The sequence below is a fragment of the Salmo trutta genome, chromosome 14 (genome assembly GCF_901001165.1).
Source record: "Salmo trutta chromosome 14, fSalTru1.1, whole genome shotgun sequence".
NCBI lineage: Eukaryota > Metazoa > Chordata > Actinopteri > Salmoniformes > Salmonidae > Salmo > Salmo trutta.
Genome location: NC_042970.1, coordinates 82063765 through 82090090, shown reverse-complemented (window position 1 = coordinate 82090090; position 26326 = coordinate 82063765). Strand labels below are relative to the sequence as shown.

Sequence of the window (26326 nt, the reverse complement as noted above, 5' to 3'; positions counted from 1 at the left end):
CAATGATAATTAATAATAATGAGACTCTGTAATTTTAATAATAAGTAATAATAATAATCTAATAATTGTTATTCTGTAATTCTGGAGACTTCCTGGGGAGAAGTTATAAGACCAGCAGAAAGTCAGTTTTTTGGACTTCTGCCAAAAGTAAGGAGAAAAGATTTTCTTGCCATGAAACTCGGGACTGTTGAAATCCACAAGGACACACAAACTCAAGGTCACAGCTGGTACAACGCCCACACAGGCTAATGGCCACACACCCAGGCAGTATATATAAACACACATAGAATTATATGCACATTTACACGCACGTACAATGGTTGTATGTCGACAGACAAACGGCATCTCAGGGGAAAACATAGGTTCTGGAAAGCCTGTATACTAAATACCCACACTCTGACACACACCTATCACAAAAAAACATACACACTTACAGAATACTGAAGGGTTGATGAACAAGTGATTGAGTTATTAAATACGTGAATGAGTGATTCAATACATGAATGAGTGATTCAATACATGAATGAGTGAATAAATACATGAATGAGAGATTAAATACTCACACAACACTGAACCCCTGTCACACACTAACACCCCCCCTCACAGCGGTGAGCCAAGGTCGTAATACAGGGAGAAAATGGGGTAGAAAATACACTTGTGGTCATATCACCCTGAACACGCCTGCCCTCGTCTGATCTTGGTGGCTGAGCAGCGTCGGGCCTGGTTAGTACTTGGATGGGAGACCACCTGGGAATGCTCAAAACAATACATTTATAAAATACATGAAAGACCAAAAGTAAAGTAGGAAATCATTTTTGTAGAAAATAATATTTTTGTTCGATGGAGAAAGGACCGGGGAGCTGTCACTGAGATTATCCTTACAGCGTTCACTGTGGAAGCTTGAGTCAGATAAAGGGGTCTACACAGTCTGTGCAAATGGAGCCGACAGATCAAATCAAATTTTATTGGTCACATATATACGTGTTTAACAGATGTTATTGCAGGTGTAGAGAAATGCTTGTGTTTCTAGCTCCAATAGTGCAGTAATATCTAACAAGTAATATCTAACAATTTCACAACAATCCAACACAAACCCAAAGTAAAGGAATGGAATTAAGAAGAGCAATGTCAGAGCGGCAAACTAAGATACAGTAGAATAGAATACAGTATATGAGATATGTAAACATTATTAAAGTAACCAGTGTTCCATTATTAAAGTGGCCTGTGATTTCAAGTCTATGTATATAGAGCAGCCGCCTCTAAGGTGCTACTGATGGCTGTTTAACAGTCTGATGGCCTTGAGATAGAAGCTGTTTTACAGTCTCTCGGTCCCAGGTTTGATGCACCAGTACTGACCTCACCTTCTGGATGATAGCGGGGTGAACAGGCAGTGGCTCTGTGGTTGTTGTCCTTATATTTTACAACAGTGGGCTAATGAAAAAAGTGGAGTGGAGTTCCCCTTTAAATGTATAAAACTCACTAAAAGGAGATTGTAAACTCTGAAAACCTTGTACCTTACTTGTATAAATATTAGTCACATACTGTGTAAATTATGTTTTGTGGTGTCAGGATTTCATGTTATTAGTGTATTGTGTTCTTGAGGTAATATGATGAAACTAGCTTGCTAGCATTTACAGGCTTCGGTTTTCCATGTATATTTAGAGGTTGGACGTTGGCACGCTGGGCCCACCAATTGGTGTCACCTTGTTATTAAGTATGTGTTACACCAATGCTGGCTTGTCATCTCGTTAGTCAGAAGGTTTTTCAACTGTGCTGGCACAGGTGATATTGAAGAGCGGCTTGAGAGATGTGGAGGGTTAACCTTTAGTTGGCTCTCCCTATTTCATCCCTGTTTTTGTTTTGCTCCACTTTTTGGTTTGCTTCCTTTTTAAGTTTGGTGTGGGTTTTTATTTTGTTTACCTCTTCTTGGGAAAATTTAGTGGGTGCTCATAGTGGGTGTCTTTTTGGTCCCAGTTGTTGTTGATAGTCAACTTTCAGTGGACACCTCCATGAGTGTCTTTCAGAACCCCTCCTAGAACCCCACCTGTTTTGTTTTGGTTGTTGTTAGTGACTCTTTGTTACTTTCCCCTTCTGTTTGAGCGACAAGTTTTGTTTTTTTGCGGGGGAACGTAACAAAATGGAGGCTCATCCGGGATACTGTTTCCTCTAATCACCTAGTTGAAGCTCTACCATGCCCAGATATTTTAGTGTTCAAAAAAATTATTGGTAGAGTTTCTGTCACTGACATCCAACTGCCCAGAGGCTCAGTTGGTAGAGCATGGTGTTTGCAACGCCAGCATGGTGTGTGCAACGCCAGGGTTGTGGGTTCGAATCCCACGGGGGGCCAGTACAAAAAAAAAAAAGAAATGTATGCATTCACTACTGTAAGTCGCTCTGGATAAGAGCGTCTGCAAAATGTGAATGTAAAATGTTATAAGATAAAAGGAATCATTTTGAAAGTTGCATAAACACACAGGCTAATAATCAAATAAAATAATGGACTTTAAATTAGAAGCATTTGTGGAAAACTACATGGGAGATTCTAGATAAATGTACAAAGGCAATTCTGCTCGTCATTGCAAAGCATAATGACATCAAAGTTGCACATGCCAATTCAAAAGCAGTAGTCCAACTGCTTTGGTTGAGGAGGAAATCCTTCCGGAGAGGGAGGATGACGGAAAGGGTCCAACGGGTGGTAGAGTACATCCCGTAGACATGCAACTGAGGTAGAACTAAAGGTAAAATGGGAACAAACTGAAATTAGAGCTTGAGCACCAGGAAAGGGAAAGAGAACGTGAAGAGAGATTGGAGCAACAGAAATTCAGACTTGAACACCAGGAAAGGGAAAGAGAACGTGCAACCAGACTAGAACAAGAAGAATGTGTGGATGCCATTTGATTAAAAGAGATGGAGCTGGAAGCGCGACGAAAGGAGATAGATCTGGAAGTACTCCAAATCAAGTCAGGCCATCCTGCACCCTCAACAGAGTTTGATTTTGGTCGGAACAGCAGACTTGTACCGCCTTTCAACGAAAAGGAGGTGGGCGTATATTTTACTCTGTTTGAGTGAATTGCCACATCCCTAAAATGGCCACGAGATATTTGGTCACTGCTCCTCCAAAGTGTTCTTGTGGGAAAACCTCAGAAAATGTACACTGCTTTATCTCTTGACCAGAGTTCAGATTATGACAGTAAAGCTGTAAAGCTGATATCCTTCAGGCTTACGAGTTTGTCCCAGAAGCATACAGACAACAGTTTCATAAATGACAAAAGACAATCGCAAAGCCATGTTGAATTCATAAGGGAACAACCATGTATTTTTTGTGGAGAGGTATTAAGGACCTTGAGGATTTAAAGACACTCATACTTCTCGAGCAGTTCAAGAATTGCCTTCATGAAGGGGTTGCTACCTAAAACGACCTTCTCAAACGAAGCACCCAGTAGTTATCAACACCCCCTAGCCTACCAGTGAAGGGGGTGTCATTCATTTTGGGAAATGATTTGGCTGGAGGGAAGGTCGTTACAAATCCTGTCATTTGTATGGAATCCTGAGTAGAGGAAACTGGTTGGTTATCAGAAATGTACCCTAGAGTGTTCCCAGCGTGTGCCGTTACACGTGCTATGTCTAAGAAATTTGCAGGGAGAAAGTCTAGTGTTGAGGAGGATGTCAGCGATCCCACTATGTTCGATCTGTCTGAGACGTTTATGTGTGATCCTGTTTCAGTCAACCCCCTGAGTTGACCTCTCCTTTCAAAACACCAAAGGTGAGTGAGTTTGTAGGACCACTGAAAGAAGTGAGGGTCCCAACAGTTGATACTTCAATGTCTAGGAAGGAGCTGATTTCTGAACAGAGTAAAGCCAACACCTCCTTGGCCGCCTTTCCTTCTAGTTCTCTGCTGCCAATGACTGGAACGAATTGCAAAAATCTTATATCTCCCTTACTAACTGCGGAGAAGTCGGTGGAAACCGGTAGTGATCTTCTGCCTGTGGCCACTACCGTCACCATTGACTATAGTCTTCCTTGAGAACACGAGAAAAGCGCAGTACTCATTCAGAGCATAAGGAAAGCCCAATAGACCCTGTACCTGTTGGACAGCTGAGCAACTCAGAGATTCTGGAAAACCTTGATGTATTTTTGGCACACCTACCTGCAGAGGAAAACGGCAACATTGTTGCACTGCTTTTAGAATATCAGGGTTCATTCTCAGATGTGCCAACTCAAACATTGACGTTGGGGACTCTGCCCAAACCAAACAACATGCTTATTGAGTGAATCCTGAAAATAGAGAGAAACTCTGCAGTGAGGATGAGTTCATGCTTGAGCACAGAATTGTACAACAAGGCAACATTCCGTGGAGTTCACCCTGCATATTAGTACCTTGAACACGAAAACAAATCTTTTGCAGCACCTTAGCGTTATATTAGCACCTAAGGAGGATGGGTCTCTGGTTTTGTTTCGATTTTGGGAAACTCAATACCATTACTAAGTTGGACTCGTACCCTTTGCCCAGGGTCGATGATTGTGTTGACTGTGTTGGTGCTGCTAAGTACGCTAGCAAGTTCAATATGCAGAAGGGATATTTGCAGGTCTCTCCGAGCGTGCCAAATAATTGCCTGCATTTGTCACTCCTGATGACTTTTCCTACCTTCTACCTTGTCCTCTGGGACATCTTTCATCTCCCTTTCGGGTTACAAAATGCTGGAACCCTTTTTGTCTCTGCACCGGTGCTAGCTGCTCCGGATTTCCGTCGTCCATTTGCTTTGTACACCGATGCCAGAGATGTAGGAGCAAGGGCTGTTTTGTCATTACAGGGTATTGACGAGCATTTTTTTATTTAACCAATTTTGGAATCAGGCTGTAACGTAACAAAATGTGGAAAAAGTCAAGGGGTCTGATTACTTTCCGAATGCACTGTATATAGCGCTTTCATTTCAAGTAACAAAGACCTTCACATCATGGAGTTTAAACAGTCTCTCTCTCCTTCTCTCTCCCCCACACCTCTCACTTTCTCTCATCCCTTCTGTCTCTGCCATTTTCTTCCCCACTCCTCTCATAATCGCTCTCCTCCTTTTTCTCTCTCTCTTCTGCCTCGCCACCCTCCCTTTAGTTCAGTAATGTCCGTTCCAGCCCCTCCCCTCTTCTCCCTTCCTCTCCTCCTTCTCCTTTCTCAACTGGACTCCGCCCTCACCTGTCGTACTGCCAGCCAATTCCAGTGTGACTCCGCCCCCTTTGTCCCCGGTCACAACCTGGCAGGGGAGGGTTTTGATGTGGTGACCCTGAAACGTAAAGGGGCCTACCTGATCGACCTGAAGACCTACCTGTCCCCCAGTAAAACCTGTACACTGTGTAGTAACCCCCTACAGGGGAACGAGCTGCAGAAAATACCCCTGTCTGTTGTAGACTGGAGGCCCTACAGCCACTGTACTGAGGATATCTCCAGCCACTCTCATGCCTCTGTCAGGTGAGTAGGATAGTTTCTGTCTGTTTACTTGATGGAAGTTTTCTTTTTTGACAGTAAACATCTCTCCTCTCCTCTGCTCTCCTCTCCTCTCCTCTCCTCCAGTAACCTGGCACAGTCCACTACCAACGAGATCTCTACAAAATGGAAGGGGGGTTTGAGTAATGAGGCGAAGGTGTCTGTAAGCGTACCTGTGGGACCGGTGAGTGTGAGTGTGGAGAAGGATGTGGGTGCTAGCATAGAGATGGGAGGGTCCCAGTCTGATGTAACCATCTTTGCCACAACCAAGACCAAAGAGGACCGCCACTCTTTCTTCTCACAGAATCTCCGCTGCCGTCACTACAGGTAATAATAATAATAATGATGATTTGTTAAACTTTTATTGCGCTTCCCTTACAGATACAACATTTCACATGTGATCTTATGTGATAACATGTGACACAAAAAAATGAAACAAAATGTGAAAACAACATGATCTCATGTGATTTTTTTTACAACATGGGGATGCAAAATGTAAAAATGACAACATTTTAGCTAGACAAAAACCTCCAGGGGACCATTCAACTGCATCCCAAGAACGTCATAAAAACGTCTTCGGGGACATCCTTGGAACAAACCGGGAACTAGACAAAACCTCCAGGGTACCATGACAAAACGTTCTGAGAACATCCCAAAAAACATCCTTGCTTCCCTGGAAAAAAAACTGAGATTTTTTTACTGTGCTGAGAATATAACGTAATTTTCCAGAATGTTCTGGAACGATTGTTTTAGGTTGGAGGAAGTGATTGGCTTGCTCTGAAAAGGCAGTGCTAACCCTCCTATGGAACAGGACCAGCTAGCCCTGGGCTAAGTGGTGCATGTTTTAATAGATGCTTAACACCAGGCTTGCATCTCTCTTAGCCCATACAGGTCTATGTGCAGTGATAACACAGCTAGAAAGTATCAAAAAGGACAGCAAAGGACTCAATTCAAACTCTGAGAGCTCATCCAAATAGTTCTTTCCATTCCACGCAGAAGGAAGTCTTTGGACTATTGTGTTGTAGGGAGCTCATTCCAGGGTTGGCTTGCTGGAGAAACTAAAGTATTTCTGATTTAAAGCTTTAAATCCGATTGTCTGTGAATTGCATTTATCACCTTGTTTAAAAATTAAGAATATATCTATTGAAAACCATACACTTTCTGCAAGAATCTCATCTTTCTGTAACTGATAATAAAATAATTATGCAGCACTGGGCAGGGATGACATTCTCTACTTTTAAACCAACAATCTTTTTTGGTATTTTAACTAATCAGATCAGATTTTCAAAAATTGGAAAAGATCAGAATTGGTGTGCCTGTGTAAACGCAGCCACAGTGTCACAGATACATTGTCAGTGTGTCCCCGGCCCAGAATGCTGTCAAACTTTAACCATAACATCAACACTGGCACTTAAAAAGGTCATACACATGTATGAGTTTCATACATAACACAGAATACTGGAAATCATGTGTATTACAGAAAAGGATAACTTCACATTCAGTATCAATAATACATCTCTGCACTTAGCAAAAGAGTGCCATCTGCACTGCTATTCTAGTTATCAGTTAATCTGACTATTCTCTGTCATCGTTGATTTTATTTATTTATTTCAGCAGTTTGAGAGTTTTCTGTATAGTGTATAATTTGTTTTAATGTTACTTTAATGTTACTTTAATGTTACTCCTGAATCACTTACCAGCATTACGACCAGGAACACGACTTTCCAGAAGCGTATCCTTTGTCTGCACAACCATTTGAATTGATTTCAGACGTCAACCCTAAACAAAGTCGCCGGAGGAGCGGTCTTCTATTGAGACTTTGGAGGCACGCACACCACCCACCGCTTCCGAGTATATTATTCGCTAAAGTCCAGTCCCTAGATAACAAAGTCGACGAAATCAGGTCAAGGGTTGCTTTCCAAAGAGACATCAGGAATTGTAACATACTCTGTTTCCCGAAAACATGGCTCTCTCGGGACATGTTGTCGGAGTCGGTACAGCCGCCTGGATTTTCAGTGCATCGCGCCGACAGGAATAAACATCTCTCTGGGAAGAAGAAGGGCGGCGGTGTATGTTTCATGATTAACGACTCATGGTGTAATTGTAACAATATACAGCAAATTTGCTTTGTTTACCTGACCAAGAATTCCTCACAATCAAATGTCCACCGTATTATCTCCCAAGAGAATTCTCTTCAGTTATTGTCACAGACGTGTATATCCCCGCCTCAAGCCGATACCACGATGACCCTCAAGGAACTTAACTGGACTTTATGCAAACTGGGAACCATATATCCTGAGGCTGCATTTATTGTAGCTGGGGATTTAAACAAAGCAAATTTGAGAACAATGCTACCTAAATTCTTTCAGCATATTCACTGTAGCACTTGCGCTGGAAAAACACTGGACCATTGTTACTCTAACTTCCGCAATGCATACAAAGTCCTCCCTGGCCCTCCTTTTGGCAAATCTGACCACGACTCCATTTTGCTCCTACCTTCCTATAGGCAGAAACTCAAACAGGAAGTACCTGTGCTAAGGACAATTCAACGCTGGTCTGACCAATTGGAATCCACACTTCAAGATTGTTTGATCACGCGGACTGGAATATGTTCCGGGTAGCATCAGAGAATAATATTGACGTATACGCTGATTCGGTGAGTGAGTTTATAAGGAAGTGTTTAGGAGATGTTGTACCCACTGTGACTAATAAAACCTACCCTAACCAGAAACCGTGGATAGATGACAGCATTTGCGCAAAACTGAAAGCGCATACCACCACATTAAACCATGGCAAGACGACTGGGAATATGGCCGAATACAAACATTGTAGTTATTTCCTCTGTAAGGCAATCAAACAAGCAAAATGTCAGTATAGAGACAAAGTGGAGTCGCATTTCAACGGCTCAGACACAAGACGTATGTGGCAGGGTCTACAGACAATCACCGGCTACAAAAGGAAAACCAGCCACGTCGCGAACACCGACGTCTTGCTTCCAGACAAACGAAACACCTTCTTTGCCCACTTTGAGGATACTACAGTGCCACCGACGCGGCCCACTACCAAGGTCTGTGGGTTCTCTCCTTCTTCGTGGCCGACGTAAGTAAGACATTTACACGTGTTAACCCTCACAAGGCTGCCGGCCCAGATGGCATCCCTAGCCGCATCCTCAAAGCATGTACAGACCTGCTGGCTGTTGTGTTTATGGAGATATTAAATCTCTCCTAATCCAAGTCTGCTGTCTCCACATGCTTCAAGATGGCCACCATTGTTCCTGTACCCAAGAAGGCAAAGGTAACTGAACTAAAAGACTATAGCCCCTTAGCACTCACTTCTGTCATCATGAAGTGCTTCGAGAGACTAGTTAAGGATCATATCACCTCCACTTTACCTGTCACCCTAGACCCACTTCAATTTGCATACCGCCCGAATAGGTCCACAGACGATGCAATCGCCATCAGACTGCCCTATCCCATCTGGATAAGAGGAATACCTATGTAAGAATGCTGTTCATTGATTATAGCTCAGCATTTAAACTCACAGTACCCTCCAAGCTCATCATTAAGCTTGAGGCCCTGGGTCTCAACCCCGCCCTGTGAAATTGGGTCCTGGACTTCCTGACAGGCCGCCCCCAGGTGGTGAAGGTAGGACACATCTCCACTTCGCTGATCCTCAACACTGGGGCCCCACAAGGATGCGTGCTCAGCCCCCTCCTGTACTCCCTATTCACTCATGACTGCGTGGCCATGCACGTCTCCAACTCAATCATCAAGTTTGCAGACGACACAACAGTAGTGGGCTTGATCACCAACAACGACGAGCCTACAGGGGGGAGGTGAGGGCTCTCGGAGTGTGGTGTCAGAAAAATAACCTCTCACTCAACGTCAACAAAACAAAGGAGATGATTGTGGAATTCAGGAATCAGCAGAGGGAGCATCCCCCTGTCTACATCGACGGGACAGCAGTGGAGACAGTAGAAAGTTTTAAGTTCCTCGGAGTACATATCACTGACAAACTGAAATGGTCCACCCACACAGACAGTGTGGTGAAGAATGCGCAACAGCGCCTCTTCAAACTCGGGAGGCTCAAGAAATTTGGCTTGTCACCTAAAACCCTCACAAACTTTTACAGATGCACAATTGGGAGCATCCTGTTGGGCTGCATCACCGCCTGGTACGGCAACTGCACCGCCCACAACCGCAGGGTTCTCCAGAGGGTGGGGCGGTCTGCACAACGCATCACCGGGGTTAAACTACCTGCCCTCCAGGACATCTATAGCACCCGATGTCACAGGAAGGCCAAAAAGATCATCAAGGACACGAGCCACTGCCTGTTCACCACGCTACAATCCAGAATGCGAGGTCAGTACAGGTGCATCAAAGCTGGGACCAAGAGACTGAAATATTGCTTCTATCTCAAGGCCATCAGACTGTTAAACAGCCATCACTAACACAGAGAGACTGCTGGCTGCATACAGACTTGAAATCATTGGTCACTTTAATAAATGGATCACTAGTCACTTTAATAATGCCACTTTAATGGTGTTTACATATCTTGCATTACTCATCTCATATGTATATACTGTATTCTATACTATCTATTGCATCTTAGCCTACGCCGGTCATCCATATATTCATATTTTTATATTCTTATTCCATTCCTTTACTTAGATTTGTGTGTATTAGGTATTTGTTAAGGAATTGTTAGATATTACTTGTTAGATGTTGCTGCACTGTCGGAATTAGAAGCACAAGCATTTCTCTACACTCGCAATAACATCTGCTAACCATGTGTATGTGACCAATCATTTTATTTTATTTAAATTTTATTTGTTGAATATAATAGTTTTTCTTGAGTGTATTTTCAACAAAGCTTAGATGTACTTTGAAGTGTAGGAATACTGGTAAAATCAGTAGGAAGATCATAATGCCGTGAACCAAGAGGTTGGGAGTTCAAATCCCAGGTGAGGACATGTTGAATAAGAATTACTATATAAATAAACATACACAATGAGGTCAAAGTGTGAGTATTCAGAAAGTATTCAGACCCCTTGACTTTTTACATATTTTTTTAACTTACATCCTTATGCTAAAATAGATTCAAATATTTAAACAATACCCCATAATGACAAAGTGAAAACATGTTTTTAGAATATTTTTGCAAATAAAATCAACAATTAAATAAAGACCTTATTTACATAAGTATTCAGACACTTTGCTATGATACTCTAAATTGAGCTCAGGTGCATCCTGTTTCCATTGATCATCCTTGAGATGTTTCTACAACTTGGAGTCCACCTGTGGTAAATGCAATTGATTGGACATGATTTGTAAAGGCACAGACCTGTCTATATAAGGTCCCACAGTTGACGGTGTATGTCAGAGCAAAAACTAAGCCATGAGGTCGAACGAATTGTCCGTAGAGCTCTGAGACAGGATTGTGTCGAAGCATAGATCTGGGGGAGGGAACCAAAAAATTCCTGCAGCATTGAAGGTCCCCAAGAACACAGTGGCCTCCATCATTCTTAAATGGAAGAAGTTTGGAACCATCGAGACTCTTCCTAAAGGTGGCCACCCGGCTAAACTGATCAATCGAGGGAGATTAGCCTTGGTCAGGGAGGTGATCAAGAATCCGATGGTCACTCTGACAGAGCTCCAGAGGTCCTCTGTGGAGATGGGAGATACAACCAGAAGGACAACCATCTCTGCAGCACTCCACCAATCAGGCATTTATGGTAGTGGCCAGACCGAAGCCACTCCTCAGTAAAAGGCACATGACAGCCCATTTGGAGTTTGCCAAATGGCACCTAAAGACTCTCAGACCATGAGAAACAAGATTCTCTGGTCTGATGAAATCAAGATTGAACTCTTTGGCCTGAATGACAAGTGTCACGTCTGGAGGAAACGTGGCACCATCCCTACCGTGAAGCACGGTGGTGGCAGCATCATGCTGTGGGGATGTTTTTCAGCGGCAGGGACTTGGAGACTTGTCAGGATCGAGGGAAAGATGAATGGAGCAAAGTACAGAGTGATCCTTGATGAAAACTTGCTCACAGGACTACGACGCTTAGCACACAGCCAAGACAACTGAGGAGTGGCTTCAGGAAAAGTCTCTAAATGTCCTTGAGTGGCCCAGCCAGAGCCCAGACTTGAACCCGATCAAACATCTCTGGCAAGACCTGAATATAGCTGTGCAGCGACACTCCCCACCCAACCTGACAGAGCTTGAGAAGATCTGCAGAGAAGAATGGGATAAACTCCCCAAATACAGGTGTGCCAAGCTTGTAGCGTCCTACCCAAGAACACTCGAGGCTGTAATCGCTGCCAAAGGTGATTCAACAAAGTACTGAGTAAAGGGTCTGAATATATATGTAAATGTGATATTTCAGTATTTTTTGTATACATTTGCAAACATGTCTAAAAAACTGTTTTTGCTTTGTCATTATGGGCTATTGTGTTTAAAACAATTGTATCAATTTTAGAATACGTTTGTAATGTAACAAAATGTGGAAAAAGTCAAGGGGTCTGAAAACTTTCCAAATGCACTGTATGTAAGTTGAAAACACTATGTTAAAAGATCTGTGTGTGTTTCATAGTGACTGACAGGGCAACTCGTGAAAATGTGAATCCACATGTGAAAGGTTATGTGATCACGTGTAAAAATCCACATCTAAAGTGTTCCAAAAACACACAGTTTCACATGTGACATTATATCTGAAAAAAAAACGTTGCGCAAAATGTGGAATTTTCCCATGTGAAATCATGTGAATTTTCCATAAGGGTCTTCATTTCATAAAGGCTTTGTTCACACAGTCACCTCAGTTCCAATGTATTGGCATATCTGATACATATTTGACCTTTTCCCCAATGTGTGAACTGCAACAAAAAAAAAAAACATGGAATCTGATCTTTTGAGTTCCGATTTGTAACACATTCAAGTTTAAGTGGATTTTTTTAATGTGACCTGCTGTTACCGCGACACCCACCAAAATGTTTAAAGGACCATTGCTTCTGAATGCTATAGGCTGAGAAAGGGTCAACCAATTGAAGATCAAGATCGTCTCTGTGTCGTATTTTAATTCACATCTGATATGCTAATTCCTGTGTTCCAGTTATCGCACGCCAAACACTCCTACTCTCAGCAATGAGTTCCGTAAGGACATTGATCGTCTGGGCTCATTCTCTGAGACCTCCAAGGTCCAGTACCGCCGGCTCATAGACACCTATGGGACTCACTACATCCGCCAGGTTGACCTGGGAGGCAGGCTGACGATGACCACAGCAATACACACCTGTCAGGCTTCACACAGTGGCCTCTCTACAAACCAGGTGACTTACTTAGTCTCAATGCCTGCTGTAATAGAGGACATTTTCCATTAAAGGAAGCTACAGGAATTCAAACAGCAATCTGTAACCATTACGTACCACCAGAGCCGTACACTGTTAGATCAGGGCTCTTGAACACTGTTGCTGGAGAGCTACCCTCCTGTAGGTTTACATCTATCTAGTCTATTGCTCTCCAACCCTGTTTCCTGGAGAACTATCCTCCTGTAGGTTTTCGCTCCATCCCCAGTTGTAACTAACCTGATTCAGCTCATCAACCAGCTAATTATTAGAATCAGGTGTACTAGATTAGAGCGAAAACCTACAGCACAACCATTTTTTTAATCTATTTCTAGACATTCAGTTACATTCAGAAAATTCCATTGATTGATATTGCCCACGTAGCAATGCATCACAGTCTTTTATGGAAGAAACCTTAAAGACAACTCTCTGAATATACAGCTCTGTATTCCATCTCTCCCTTTCTCTCAGGTGGAATCCTGCTTGTCCAGGGGCTTTCAGGTAAACATTGGGATATCAGTTTCCTCTAGCGACGAAAGGTGCTCCAAGGTTCTGGACAACCGTGACTCGAAGACCTCCGACAGCTCTAGCTTCCTCAGCCACCACACCAAGGTGGTGGGAGGCTCTGGTTGGCCTGGGGAGCTGTCACTCAAACGTAACGAGTCAGTGGGCTTCCATAGTTGGATGAGAACCTTGAAGAACTTCCCGGACGTAATCTACTATTCTCTAACGCCTCTGCACCTGCTCATACCCAACACGGCTGTCCAGCAGGGAGTGAAGGTAGCCTTTGGTTGTTGATATATTTCCCTCAAATTCATTACTGGACCTTGAAGCCAGTTCCACAGCTTTTTTTCTTTCTTGCCCTCTAATCAGGGACTGATTTAGACCTGGGACACCAGGTGGGTGAAATAATAAGGTCCGGTCACACACATTTTTCTAGGTGGCAAAGGTCTGGCTGGATATTGTCATTTTTCGGTGTAGTAACAAACCCCCAGCCATGCAACCCCAAACTGCTCACACCCCTGTTGTTGGCGGAGAGAACATTTTGCAGTTTTAAAGCAGATTTCCTGCCATTCTACACATCTTACCATGTCTTATGTGTGTTCAAGTGATACCTGTAACGGGCCCCCTGGGACCCCCTGGGGGTTGAGGCATAAATACACAATGAGTAACGATAACATGGCTATATACAGGGGGTGCCAGTACAGAGTCAATGTGCAGGGGTATGAGGTAATTGAAGTAGATATGTACATATAGGTAGGGGTAACTAGGCAACATGATTGACAACAGATAATAAACACAGTGTATGTGTGTTAATTAATCAAATGGCCTATTTACATTGACCCCCCATGGACTATTTACATTGACCCCCCATGGACTATTTACATTGACCCCCCCATGGACTATTTACATTGACCTCCCCCCATGGACTATTTACATTGACCTCCCCCCCCATGGACTATTTACATTGACCCCCCCATGGACTATTTACATTGACCCCCCCATGGACTATTTACATTGATCCCCTCATGGACTATTTACATTGACCCCCCCATGGACTATTTACATTGACCTCCCCCCCATGGACTATTTACATTGACCTCCCCCCCATGGACTATTTACATTGACCTCCCCCCCATGGACTATTTACATTGACCCCCCCATGGACTATTTACATTGACCTCCCCCCCATGGACTATTTACATTGACCTGTCCCCCATGGACTATTTACATTGACCTGCCCCCCATGGACTATTTACATTGACCTGCCCCCCATGGACTATTTACATTGACCTCCCCCCCATGGACTATTTACATTGACCCCCCATGGACTATTTACATTGACCCCCCCATGGACTATTTACATTGATCCCCTCATGGACTATTTACATTGACCCCCCCATGGACTATTTACATTGACCTCCCCCCCATGGACTATTTACATTGACCTGTCCCCCATGGACTATTTACATTGACCTGCCCCCCATGGACTATTTACATTGACCTGCCCCCCATGGACTATTTACATTGACCTGCCCCCCATGGACTATTTACATTGACCTGCCCCCCATGGACTATTTATATTGAACCCCCCCCTCCATTTATTTTTACACTGCTGCTACCCGCTGTCTATTATCTATGCATAGTCACTTTACCCATACCTACATGAACAAATTACCTTGACCAACCTGTTCCCCTGCACATTGACTCGGTACCAGCACTTTTGTTTTGCTGACCTTGAGAGAGAGGTTGTTGTCCTGGTACCACAATGCCAGGTCACTGACCTCCTCCCTATAGGCTGTGTGGTAAACCGCAGGGTGTTGGGTTAAGCGTGCAGAGATTAACGCAGAGACAGGGAGATTTTTGTCCACAAACACAACTTTACTAGGCCATAAAATAAACATAACAAAGAAAACTACGTATGTTTGGCTCGGTCCTTCTTCTCAGCTTTGACTCTGTGTCGGTCTCTCCCGGTGTGTCACAGTGCTCCTTTTATGTGGCCTCCACGGCTGGTTGGCTCTTGCCCCTAATTACCTCCGCTATCCGTGTCGGGGTGCCCAGCTTGTGTACTCCCAGCAGAGGGAGCCAACGTCGCATCACGTACCTCCCCTCTATTACCTCCCCCCGGGTTAGACCTCCTGGGATACCACCCCCACTTAGCCCTGACTGGGAGGGAGGCATGCTCAGGGCTAGGTTTGCATCCCTCCTGGGGAGGGCGTCGGCATTGCCGTGCTGGGCCCCCAACCTGTGGATGACGGAGAAAGATATCGTTCTAAGGACAGGAACTAGTGGGTGACACGGTCATTCGTGTCCTTACCTCTTGCCATCAACACACGGGGGGCATGGTCAGTGATCAGGGTGAACTTCCTCCTGAGGAGGGAATACTTGAGGGTGTCCAGTGCCCATTTCACGGCAAGGCACTCCTTCTCGACAATCAGGTACAACTTCACTCAAGAGAGGAGCTTCCTGCTGACATACATGATTGGGTGCTCCTCGCCTTCCTGCTTTTGGGACAAAACGGCCCCTACCCCTGTGTCAGATGTGTCTGTCTGGACCAGGAGGTTTATTGAGAAGTCTGGGGTGACGAGTACCGCGTGCAAACATAGGGCATCCTTCAGGGCCTGGAACACCGCCTCTGTGTCATCCGTCCATCGCACCATCTGGGGTAGTCGTGCCTTAGTTAGGTACAAATCGACTGTAGTAGCCTGCTAACCCCAGGAATGACTACACCTGCCTCTTGGTCCGGGGGACCGGCCATTCCCTAATGGCAGCGATTTTTTTTTCTTGGGGCTTCACATTTCCCCTCCCGGTCTGATAGCCCAGGTACTCCACCTCGGTGTAGCCCAGCTTGCACTTGTGGGGGTTCGCGGTCAGACCTGCATCCCTTAGCGCATCCACCACTGCCTGTAAGCTACAAAGATGTGACTCCCAATTGTCATTGTGCACAGTTATGTCATCCAAATATGCAGCCGTGTACCCACTTTGAGGCTACAGGATGCGGTCCAGGAGTCGCTGAATGGTCGCTCGTGCCCAGTGGAGCCCGAAATGAAGAACCCGGTAGTGGTATAGCCCCCACCCGGGGTGTAGAAGGCCGTCTTCTCCTGCAAGGCCGCTGCCAGCGGCACCTGCCAGTACCCCTTCATCAGGTCCAACGTGCTGACATATCTCGCCATACCCAAGCGGTCGATCAGTTCATCCAGTAGTGGCATGGGGTAGGCATCGAACTTACTGACCTCGTTCAGGCCCTGGAAGTCATTGCAGAAGCGGACGGTTCCGTCCAGTTTCGGTACCAGCACTATAGGGCTAGACCACTAACTGTGGAACTCCTCCAGTACCCTCATCTCTAGCCTCTCTGGGGTATGTGGGACGATTTCGTCCCACCTACGTAACAGCTACTGGAATTCCAGTGGCGCGATTTTTGAATCGTTAGAAATACTATAACTTCAATTTCTCAAACATATGACTATTTCACAGCTATTTAAAGACAAGAATCTCGTTAATCTAACCCCACTGTCCGATTTCAAAAAGGCTTTACAACGAAAGCAAAACATTAGATTATGTCAGCAGAGTGCCCAGCCAGAAAAAATCTGACACCCATTTTTCAAGCTAGCATATCATGTCACATAAACCCAAACCATATCTAAATGCAGCACTAACCTTTGATGATCTTCATCAGATGACACACCTAGGACATTGTGTTATACAATACATGCATGTCTGTTCAATCAAGTTCATATTTATATCAAAAACCAGCTTTTTACATTAGCATGTGACGTTCAGAAAAAGCATAACCACCGCAAACTTCCGTTGAATTTACTAACAGTTTGCTAAATTACTCACGATAAACGTTCACAAAAAGCATAACAATTATTTTAAGAATTATAGATACATTACCCCTCTATGCACTCGATATGTCCGATTTTAAAATAGCTTTTCGGATGAAGCACATTTTGCAATAATCTAAGTACATAGCCCGGCATTACAGGGCTAGCTATTTAGATACCCACCCAGGTCAGCCTCCACCAAAATCAAATTTCCTATAAGAAAAATGTTCTTACCTTGCTTGTTCTTCATCAGAATACACTGCCAGGACTTCTACTTCAATAACAAATGTTGGTTTGGTCCCAAATAATCCATCGTTATATCCAAACAGCGACGTTTTGTTCGTGAGTTCTAGAATGCTTTTTCACGGTCCCGCGCATGGCGCGTTGGCTTGTCAAAAATGTCTAAATATTCCATTACCGTACTTCGAAGCATGTCAACCGCTGTTTAAAACCAATTTTTATGCCATTTATGTCGTAGAGAAGTGATAATATTCCGACCGGGAGTATGCATTGAGCCTAAACAGCCGAATAAAATTTCTCCTCAGAAGCGACTCATGCACGCGCATCATTGAAAGGTCCTCCGAGCAGCCACTTACAAAAGGCGATAATATGTTTCAGCCTGAGGCTCCCTCGTAAACCTTCAGGTATTTCCCGGGCTCTGAGAGCCTATCGGAGCCCTGGGAATTGTCACGTTACAGCTAAGATCCTTACTTTTCAATAAAAAGAGGTAAGACGCACGACTCCTTGTCAGACAGGGTACTTCCTGCTTGAAACCTTGTCAGGTTTTTGCCTGCCATAGGAGTTCTGTTATACTCACAGACACCATTCAAACAGTTTTAGAAAATTCAGAGTGTTTTCTATCCAAACCTGAACAATAATATGCATATTCTAGCTTCTGAGTTGGTGTAGGAGGCAGTTAAAAATGGGAACATATTTTTCCAAAATTCTCAATACTGCCCCCTAGCCCAGACAGGCTAGCATTGTTGTCACTTCCCGATGGACCGCCACCCTCTGGGCTTCTGGTATCCGGTATGGCCGTTTACGCACTTTTTCTCCCAGACATGGTGTTCTTCGGCTTGCAAGCCTCCCCCTTTTAGCTCCAAACATAACAATGGTCATTATGGCCAAACAGTTCTATTTTTGTTTCATCAGACCAGAGGACATTTCTCCAAAAAGTACGATCTTTGTCCCCGTGTGCAGTTGCAAACCGTAGTCTGGCTTTTTTTATGGCAGTTTTGGAGCATTGGCTTCTTCCTTGCTGAGCGTCCATTCAAGTTATGTCGATATTGGACTCGTTTTACTGTGTATAGAGATTATTTGTACCTGTTTCCTCCAGCATCTTCACAAGGTCCATTGCTGTTATTCTGGGATTGATTTTCACTTTTCACACCAAAGTTTGTTCATCTCTAGGAGACCGAAAGCTTCTCCTTCCTTAGAGGTATGACGGCTGCGTGGCCCCATGGTGTTTATACTTGCGTACTATTGTTTGTGCAGATGAATGTGGTACCTTCAGGCATTTGGAAATTGCTCCCAAGGATGAACCAGACTTGTGGAGGTCTACATTTTTTCTGAGGTCTTGGCTGATTTCTTTTGATATTCCCATGAGGTCAAGCAAAGAGGCACTGAGTTTGAAGGTACATCCACAGGTACACCTCCAATTGACTCAAATGATGTCAATTAGCCTAACAGAAGCTTCTAAAGCCATGACATAATTTTCTGGAATTTTCCAAGCTGTTTAAAGGCACAGTCATCTTTGTGTATGTAAACTTCTGACCCACTGGAATTGTGATACAGTAAATTATAAGTGAAATAATCTGTTTGTAAACAATTGTTGGAAAAATGACTTGTGTCATGCACAAAGTAGATGTCCTAACCGACTTGCCAAAACTATAGTTTGTTAATAAGAAATTTGTGGAGTGGTTGAAAAACAAGTTTTAATGACTCCAACCTAAGTGTATGTAAACTTCCGACTTCAACTGTAGTTGCCCAAGCTACAAGAGAAAATAACTAGGTAAGATACTCAAATCAAATTTTATTTGTCACATGTGCCAAATAGAACAGGTGAAATGCTTAGTTTCAAGTCCTTAACCAACAAAGCAGTTCAATAAATATATATTTACAATATTTATAGTTTATTTACTAAATAAATGAAAGTTAAGAAAATCTATCAAAAAGTAACACAAGAAAATGACATAACAATAAGGAGGCTATATACAGGGGGTACCGGTACTGAGTCAATGTGCGGGGATTACAGGTTAGTTGAGGTAATTTGTTCATGTACTGTAGGTAGGGGTAAAGTGACTATGCATTGATAATAAGCAGCAAGTAGCAGCAGTGTAAAAACAAAGGGGGGTGGAAATTGTAAATTGTCTGGGTGGCCATTTGATTAATTGTTCAGCAGTCTAGAAGATTTTAAGGAGCCTTTTGGACCTAGACTTAGGTGACTGTAGTCTTTGAAACATTTTTGGGCCTTCCTCTGACACCGCCTAATATATAGGTCCTGGATGGCCGGAAGCTTGGCCCCGTGACGCACTGGGCTGTACGAACTACCCTATGAAGCTCCTTACGGTCAAATGCCAAGCAGTTGCCATACGAGGCGGTGAGTCAACCGGCCAGGATGCTCTCGATGTTGCAGCTATATAACTTTTTGAGGATCTGGGGACAAATATTTTTGACCAAATATTTTCAGTCTCCTGAGGGGGAAAATATGTTGTCATGCCCTCTTCACGACTGTCTTGTTGTGTTTGGACCATGATAGTTTGTTGGTGAAGTGGACACCAAGGAACTTGAAACTCCCGACATGCTCCACTACAGCCCTATCGATGCTCATGGGGGCCTCCTTTTCCTTTAGTCCATGATCAGCTCCTTTGTTTTGCTCACAATAAGGCAGAGGTTGTTGTCCTGGCACCACACTGCCAGGTCTCTGACCTCCTCCCTATAGGCTCATCGTTGTCGGTGATCATGTGACTGTTGTTTCATCAGCAAACTTAATGATGGTGTTGCAGTTGTGGGTGAACAGGGAGTACAGGAGGGGACTAAGCACGCAGCGCTGAGGGGCCCCAGTGTTGAGGATCAGTGTGGCAGATGTGTTGTTGCCTACCCTTACCACCTGGGGGCGCCCTGGAATTCCAGGGTCCATTTGCAGAGGGAGGTGTTTAACTTCTATGGGCTACATGGGATGCTAGCGTCCCACCTGTGGGACACAGCCAGTGAAATATCAGGGCGGAAAATTCAAAAACAACAAAATGTCATAATTCAACTTTCTCAAACATACAACTATTTTACACCATTTCAAAGATACACTTCTCCTTGATGTAACCACATTGTCCAATTTCAAAAAGGCTTTACAGCGAAAAGTAATCACACAGCCATTTTCCAAGCAAGGACATGTGTCAATAAAACCCAAAACACAGCTAAATGAAGCACTAACCTTTGACGATCTTCATCAGATGACACTCCTAGGACGTTATGTTACACAATACATGTATGTTTTGTTCGATAAAGTTCATATTTATATCCAAAAACAGCATTTTACATTGGCGCGTGATGTTCAGAAAATGTATTCCCACCAAAACGCCGGTGAATGTGCACATCAATTTACAAAAATACTCATCATAAACGTTGACAAAATATATAACAATTATTTAAAGAATTATAGATAGACTACCCCTGGATGCAACCGCTGTGTTAGATTTTAAAATAGTTCTACGGAGAATGCACATTTTTCAATATTCTGAGTACATAGCTCAGCCATCACGGCAAGCTATTCAGACACCCGCCAAGTTCGGGGCAACCTAAACTCAGAATTAGTATTAGAAATATTCTCTTACCTTTGCTGATCTTCGTCAGAATGCACTCCCAGGACTGCTACTTCCACAAGAAATGTTGTTTTTGTTCTAAATAATCCATATTTATGTACAAATACCTCCATTTTGTTTGTGCGTACAGATCACTTATCCAAAGGCATAACGCGCGAGTGCGGAACGAGAGACGAAAAGTCAAAATGTTCCATTGCCGTACTTAGAAGCATGTCAAAAGCTGTTTAAAATCAATCTTTATGGTATTTTTTACGTAAAATTGCGATAATATTCCAACCGGACAATAGCATATTCATTCAAGAAGAAAAAGAAGGAGGGGCGAACTCGCGGGAACGAGCATATCCAATCCCTTTGTTGCCAGGCAGACCACTCAGTAACTGAGCTCCTATTATCTGCCCAGTGACAGGAAAATGCTCAAACCACTTTCTGAAGGCTTTAGACAGCCAATGGAAGCCTTAGGAAGTGCAACATCCCCCACAGACACTGTAGCTTCGATAGAGAATCAAAAAAAGAACTACAGTTCTCAGACTTTCCACTTACTGCTTGGAATTTTCTTAGGTTTTTGCCTGCCATATGAGTTCTGTTATACTCACAGGCACCATTCAAACAGTTTTAGAAACTTCAGAGTGTTTTCTATCCAAATCATACATACTAATAATATGCATATTCTAGTTTCTGGGCCAGAGTTGTAACCTGTTTAAATTGGGTACGTTTTTCACCCGGCCGTGAAAATACTGCCCCCTAGCACAGACAGGTTAATAGAAGACTAATTGATCAGATATTAAAATATCTGAAGAACAATATTCAGAAAACTTTACCTTTGTAATCTGAACATTTTCCGTGGTGCCCCGACTTCCTAGTTAATTAAGATCACATGATTAGTTTAATCACGTAATAATAATTACACAGAAAATTGATTTGATAAATTAACAGTCTTCACATTTGATGATTCTAAAGACACGACACTAGCTAACATGGGCTAGTAGGTTTAAATATGTATTTATACATGAGGCACTTCAAGGCTATTTTATTCTATTAATTTCTATTGTTATCGGCCAGAGATTCCGAAGAGTTTGAACTTTGGAGAATAAAACCCAGAAGTTTGACGTAACCTGATGAACATTGTTTGTCATATAATTCTATTACCTCAGGTGGGTTTGTTTATTGGAGATTCTTGTCACAGGATGCATAAATACAACCTAAAAATTGGGATCTTAGGTTATGTTATATGTCAATTAATATGTTAACATTTTGTTCAAAATACAAAGGAGGCTGTCCAGGATTACCTGAAGGAGAATGCCCTCCCGAAGAGCACCGGGGAACTGTCCTGTGGGGATCGTTACTCTAACCTGGACTCAAACTGCTGCCTCAGGAAGGTCTCACAGGGAAGACTGGTGGTGACGGTGGTCAGAGCCTGGGGACTTTGGGGAGACTACCAATGGATAGCGGGAGACACTGAAGGGTATGTGATGTTACTGCACAATTTCAGTCCTCTGCAGAGGTGTAGTGGAGGCTAAACACAAGTAAACAGTTTTCTACCCATTTATCGAGCAAAAGGTTTATTTCAGTTTTACCAAGGATAATTTAAATAATGAAGGCCATTACTGCCTTTTCAATAGAAATCCCTGATGCAGGTTATCATTTTTGTTCATTCATCTTGTTCTGGAGATAGCTCTGCAGACTGGTCACTAGCTGCCACCGCCATAAAGTCATCACATCTGATTTTAAACCTAACCTTAACCACACTGCTAAACCTAATGCCTAACCCTAAACTTAACCACACCGCTAAACCTAATGCCTAACCCTAACCTTAAATTAAGAGCAAAAAGCCCATTTTTGTTTTTATGAAATTTTACAATATCGCCAATTTTGACTTTGCTAGCGTAAATCACTCAGTACGGGCCTCAAGGACATGACTCATCCCAATAATAAACCTGCATCCCTGATCATGCTTGCTGGGAATGTCATGGCGACGTTAGTTACCATAGCTCTTGCGCAGAAATACGTCATTAGGTCTAACGGTCACGTTCGTTTGTCACTTTCACTAGGTTGTAGTAATGACAGTTTCAGCTACATAAAGATGCACTCCAGGACCTTAAGCGGAACAAATGTGTAAAATATAGTACAATTGGATTTGTAACATATCATACAAAATGGATGATGTAGTACAGAATTTGATGACGTAGTACACAATTTGATGACATAGTACACAATTTGATGACGTAGTACACAATTCCATGATGTAGTACAAAATTTCATGACGTAGTACAAAATTTCATGACGTAGTACACACTTTGATGACCTAGTACACCATTTGACGTATTACATCATTTTATGACGCAGTACAGAAAAAACGAAGACCACTTTTGGCTCGTGAGCGCCACTTTCAAAACTAATGGCTGAAATTATATGAAAGATTGAAAGCACATCTTTAAGACATTGTCTCACATCCAGGTTTTCCTGTTAATAACTTGCTAACCCCCAAACCCTGGTTTGCTTTGTGAGGCGTTCACAGCAGTATTAGCCTGTTGAACATCTGGGTTTGAAAACATTGTTGTTTTGCTTTCTCAATAGTGTTTTCGGGGCAGATCTGGCTTTTGAAAGGTTGGGTGCAGCTAACTTCTTTCAACTGAAGTGCTGTAGGCTGGAGCACAGAGCAGAACGTGCAGTTAGCTATCTGGAACCCCTTCCCAATAGCACAACCCAAAATATGTATTTTGAACCAAAAATATGTATTTTCAATGTCTTTCGCTCATAGGTTTGATTGTAACCACTGTGAAAATGAAAGATAAACAGCAAACTACTGTATACTAATCTTGATGCTGTCACGACTTCCGCCGGAGTCGGTCCCTCTCCTTGTTCGAGCGGTGTTCGGCGGTCGACGTCACCGGCCTTCTAGCCATCACCGATCCACTTTTCATTTTCCATTTGTTTTGTCTTTGTTTTTTACACACCTGGTTTCAATTCCCCCATGACATGTTCATTATTTAACCCTCTGGTTTCCCCCATGTTTGTGTGCGTGTTTGTTTTATTGTAAGGCTGTATCTGACGGCTGGTATATTGTTACCGGGTTTTGTTATTACGCCCGTTTATTTTGTGGTAACGGTATTTTTCCAGCACCCCAGTATTGTGTTTATACTGGTGTTTTTTCTTGTATTAAATACCTTGTCCACGCATCTCAGCTCTCCTGCGCCTGAATCCTTTCACCAGTTACCCACAGCCTTGACAGATGCTCAAACAAGCGTGATCATTTTCCGTTACAAGTCTTTTATTCTCTATAGAGTACACTACACTCTTAGAAAAAAAGGGTTCCACAAGGTTTATTCGGATGACCCCATAGGAGAACCCTTTTTGGTTCCATGTAGAATCCTCTGTGTAAAGCCTTCTATTTTGAACTCAAAAGATTTCTACCTGGAACCAAAAAGGGTTCTTCAAAGGGTTCTCCTATGGAGACAGCCGAAGAACCCTTTTAGGTTCTAGATAGCACTTTTTTTCTATGAGTGTACACTATATAGGGAATAGGGATCCATTTGGGATCACAAGCAATATGTGCCAACTGGAGTAGACCCTCTTCACTCATTCCACGGAGGGCCGAGTGTCGACGGGTTTTTGCTCCTCCCTTGTATTTGATTGATGAATTAAGGTCACTAATTAGTAAGGAAATCCCATTTGTGATGCACCCAAGCAATATGTACCAACTGGAGTACCCCGCCCCCTTCTACTGGCACAGCTGATTCAATTAATCAAAAGCTTAATGATTAGTTCACTAATTTAATCAAGTGTGCCAGTTTAGGGTTAAAACATAAATGTGGAACCTGGGGGGGAATAAGTAGTGGAATAAGTGGGCTACAGATTATAACGCGTGTCAAACGCATTCCACGGAGGGAAGAGAGACAAGAGAGAAAAAGAAGAAGACAGAATGACTATCGTGATAAAAGTTCTTTCAACCTTTTACACCAACATGTATCAAAGTCATTCCACTAAGAGCTGAGTGTCTGTGGGTTTTTGCTCCACCCTTGTAATTGATTGATGAATTAAGGTCACTAATTAGTAAGGAAATCCCCTCACCTGGTTGTCTTAAGTCGTCATTGAAAGGAAAAAACTAAAACCAGTATAGACTAGGTCCTCCATGGAATGAGTTTGATCCTCCTCTTGTGGCATGTCATAGTATTTGAATCTTTCCAACTTCCTGTTTCTCCACCTGCTACAGGTACGCTGTGGTCACCTACGGTTCCAAGACTCATCAGACCAATGTGATTCCATCCAATAATCCTGTCTGGAATGCTACCTTTGACATGGGTCCCTTTGCCAAAGACCTGAGTCTAAAGGTGGCGGTCTGGGATTACGATCCTGTGGATAAAGATGACGAACTGAGGGACTGTACCGTCGACATCGAGCAGGGGACACACGAACGCTGGTGTAACAACAGCAGGGAGGGCTTTCATTTCCTGTACACCCTCACCTGTGACCCTCACCTGACCGGGGACAAGTGTGAAAAATACAAACCTTTCAAAGCCACAACACACAAACCTTCCACCCCCACAGTGCACTCTAATCCACTCTACAGTAAGGGTGTTCATCTCTTTTCTAACTTTTCTGTCCAGAGTTCAGCAGTCCTATACCTGTGGTTCTTTTACATCTCTGTATAATGTACCCCTCAGTGGGACTGTTGCCATACAGCTCACCAGGAACCACGTTGAAAACAAGGGGAATCATTAGAATATGTTATCCCCTGGGTTGTACTCGGTGCATCTTTCTCCCCCAATCTTTCAATCAATCATGTCTTTATATGTCATATGTAACCAGGGAGTATATAGGATTCAGCTGACTATATAATGATTATTCACACCAAAGCATGTCTGTGACCTAAACAAATAAAATGTTACCTTATATTTAAAGGGCGGCTGTCAAACAATTAAAATACTGTATGTGTTATATAAAAAAAACTCTAAAACCTCTAAAGCCGAAGATGTCTATGGTTTTGATAAAGTGTTCTTTAAAGCACATAAAGATATATTTAAAAAATTTGACAAAGGGGAAGTGGTAGGAGCTGTATTTTATATATTTGCTAAAAGCATTTGGTACTGTAAATCACAGAATACTACTCTCTAATCTAGCAAAGTTAAAATTCTCCCCCAACGCTTTAAAATGGATGGATTAGTTTATCTGACAGAATACAGTGTTAGAATCAACCAGAAAGTCTAATTGTCTGGCAACTGCACAATGGGGTCCCACGAGGATTCGTTTTAGGGCCTTTACACTTTAGCTTATATGTAAAGGACATGCTTCATGTCTCACGGTGTTGGTATATAATATGCAGATGATATTGTTATATACACATGCCGCAAGTGAAAAATAATATCT

General features: G+C 43.0%; 1 protein-coding gene across 2 annotated transcripts in view; it reads left to right on the top strand.

The window, feature by feature from the left end:
- Positions 1-25924, top strand: part of LOC115147649 (perforin-1) — a 32741-nt gene extending 6817 nt beyond the window's left edge. Inside the window, exons 1-7 of one of the 2 annotated variants that reach the window (XM_029689937.1) lie at positions 2432-3763; positions 5108-5461; positions 5564-5803; positions 12588-12804; positions 13291-13599; positions 22231-22424; positions 25173-25924. In XM_029689937.1, coding sequence (XP_029545797.1) covers positions 5115-5461; positions 5564-5803; positions 12588-12804; positions 13291-13599; positions 22231-22424; positions 25173-25611 — 1746 coding nt within the window. In that variant the 5' untranslated portion in view covers positions 2432-3763; positions 5108-5114 and the 3' untranslated portion in view covers positions 25612-25924. Of the gene's footprint in view, positions 1-2431; positions 3764-5107; positions 5462-5563; positions 5804-12587; positions 12805-13290; positions 13600-22230; positions 22425-25172 lie in introns of those variants that run through there. The other variant, XM_029689936.1, reaches the window with a different exon arrangement.
- The last annotated feature ends 402 nt before the right edge of the window (positions 25925-26326 follow it).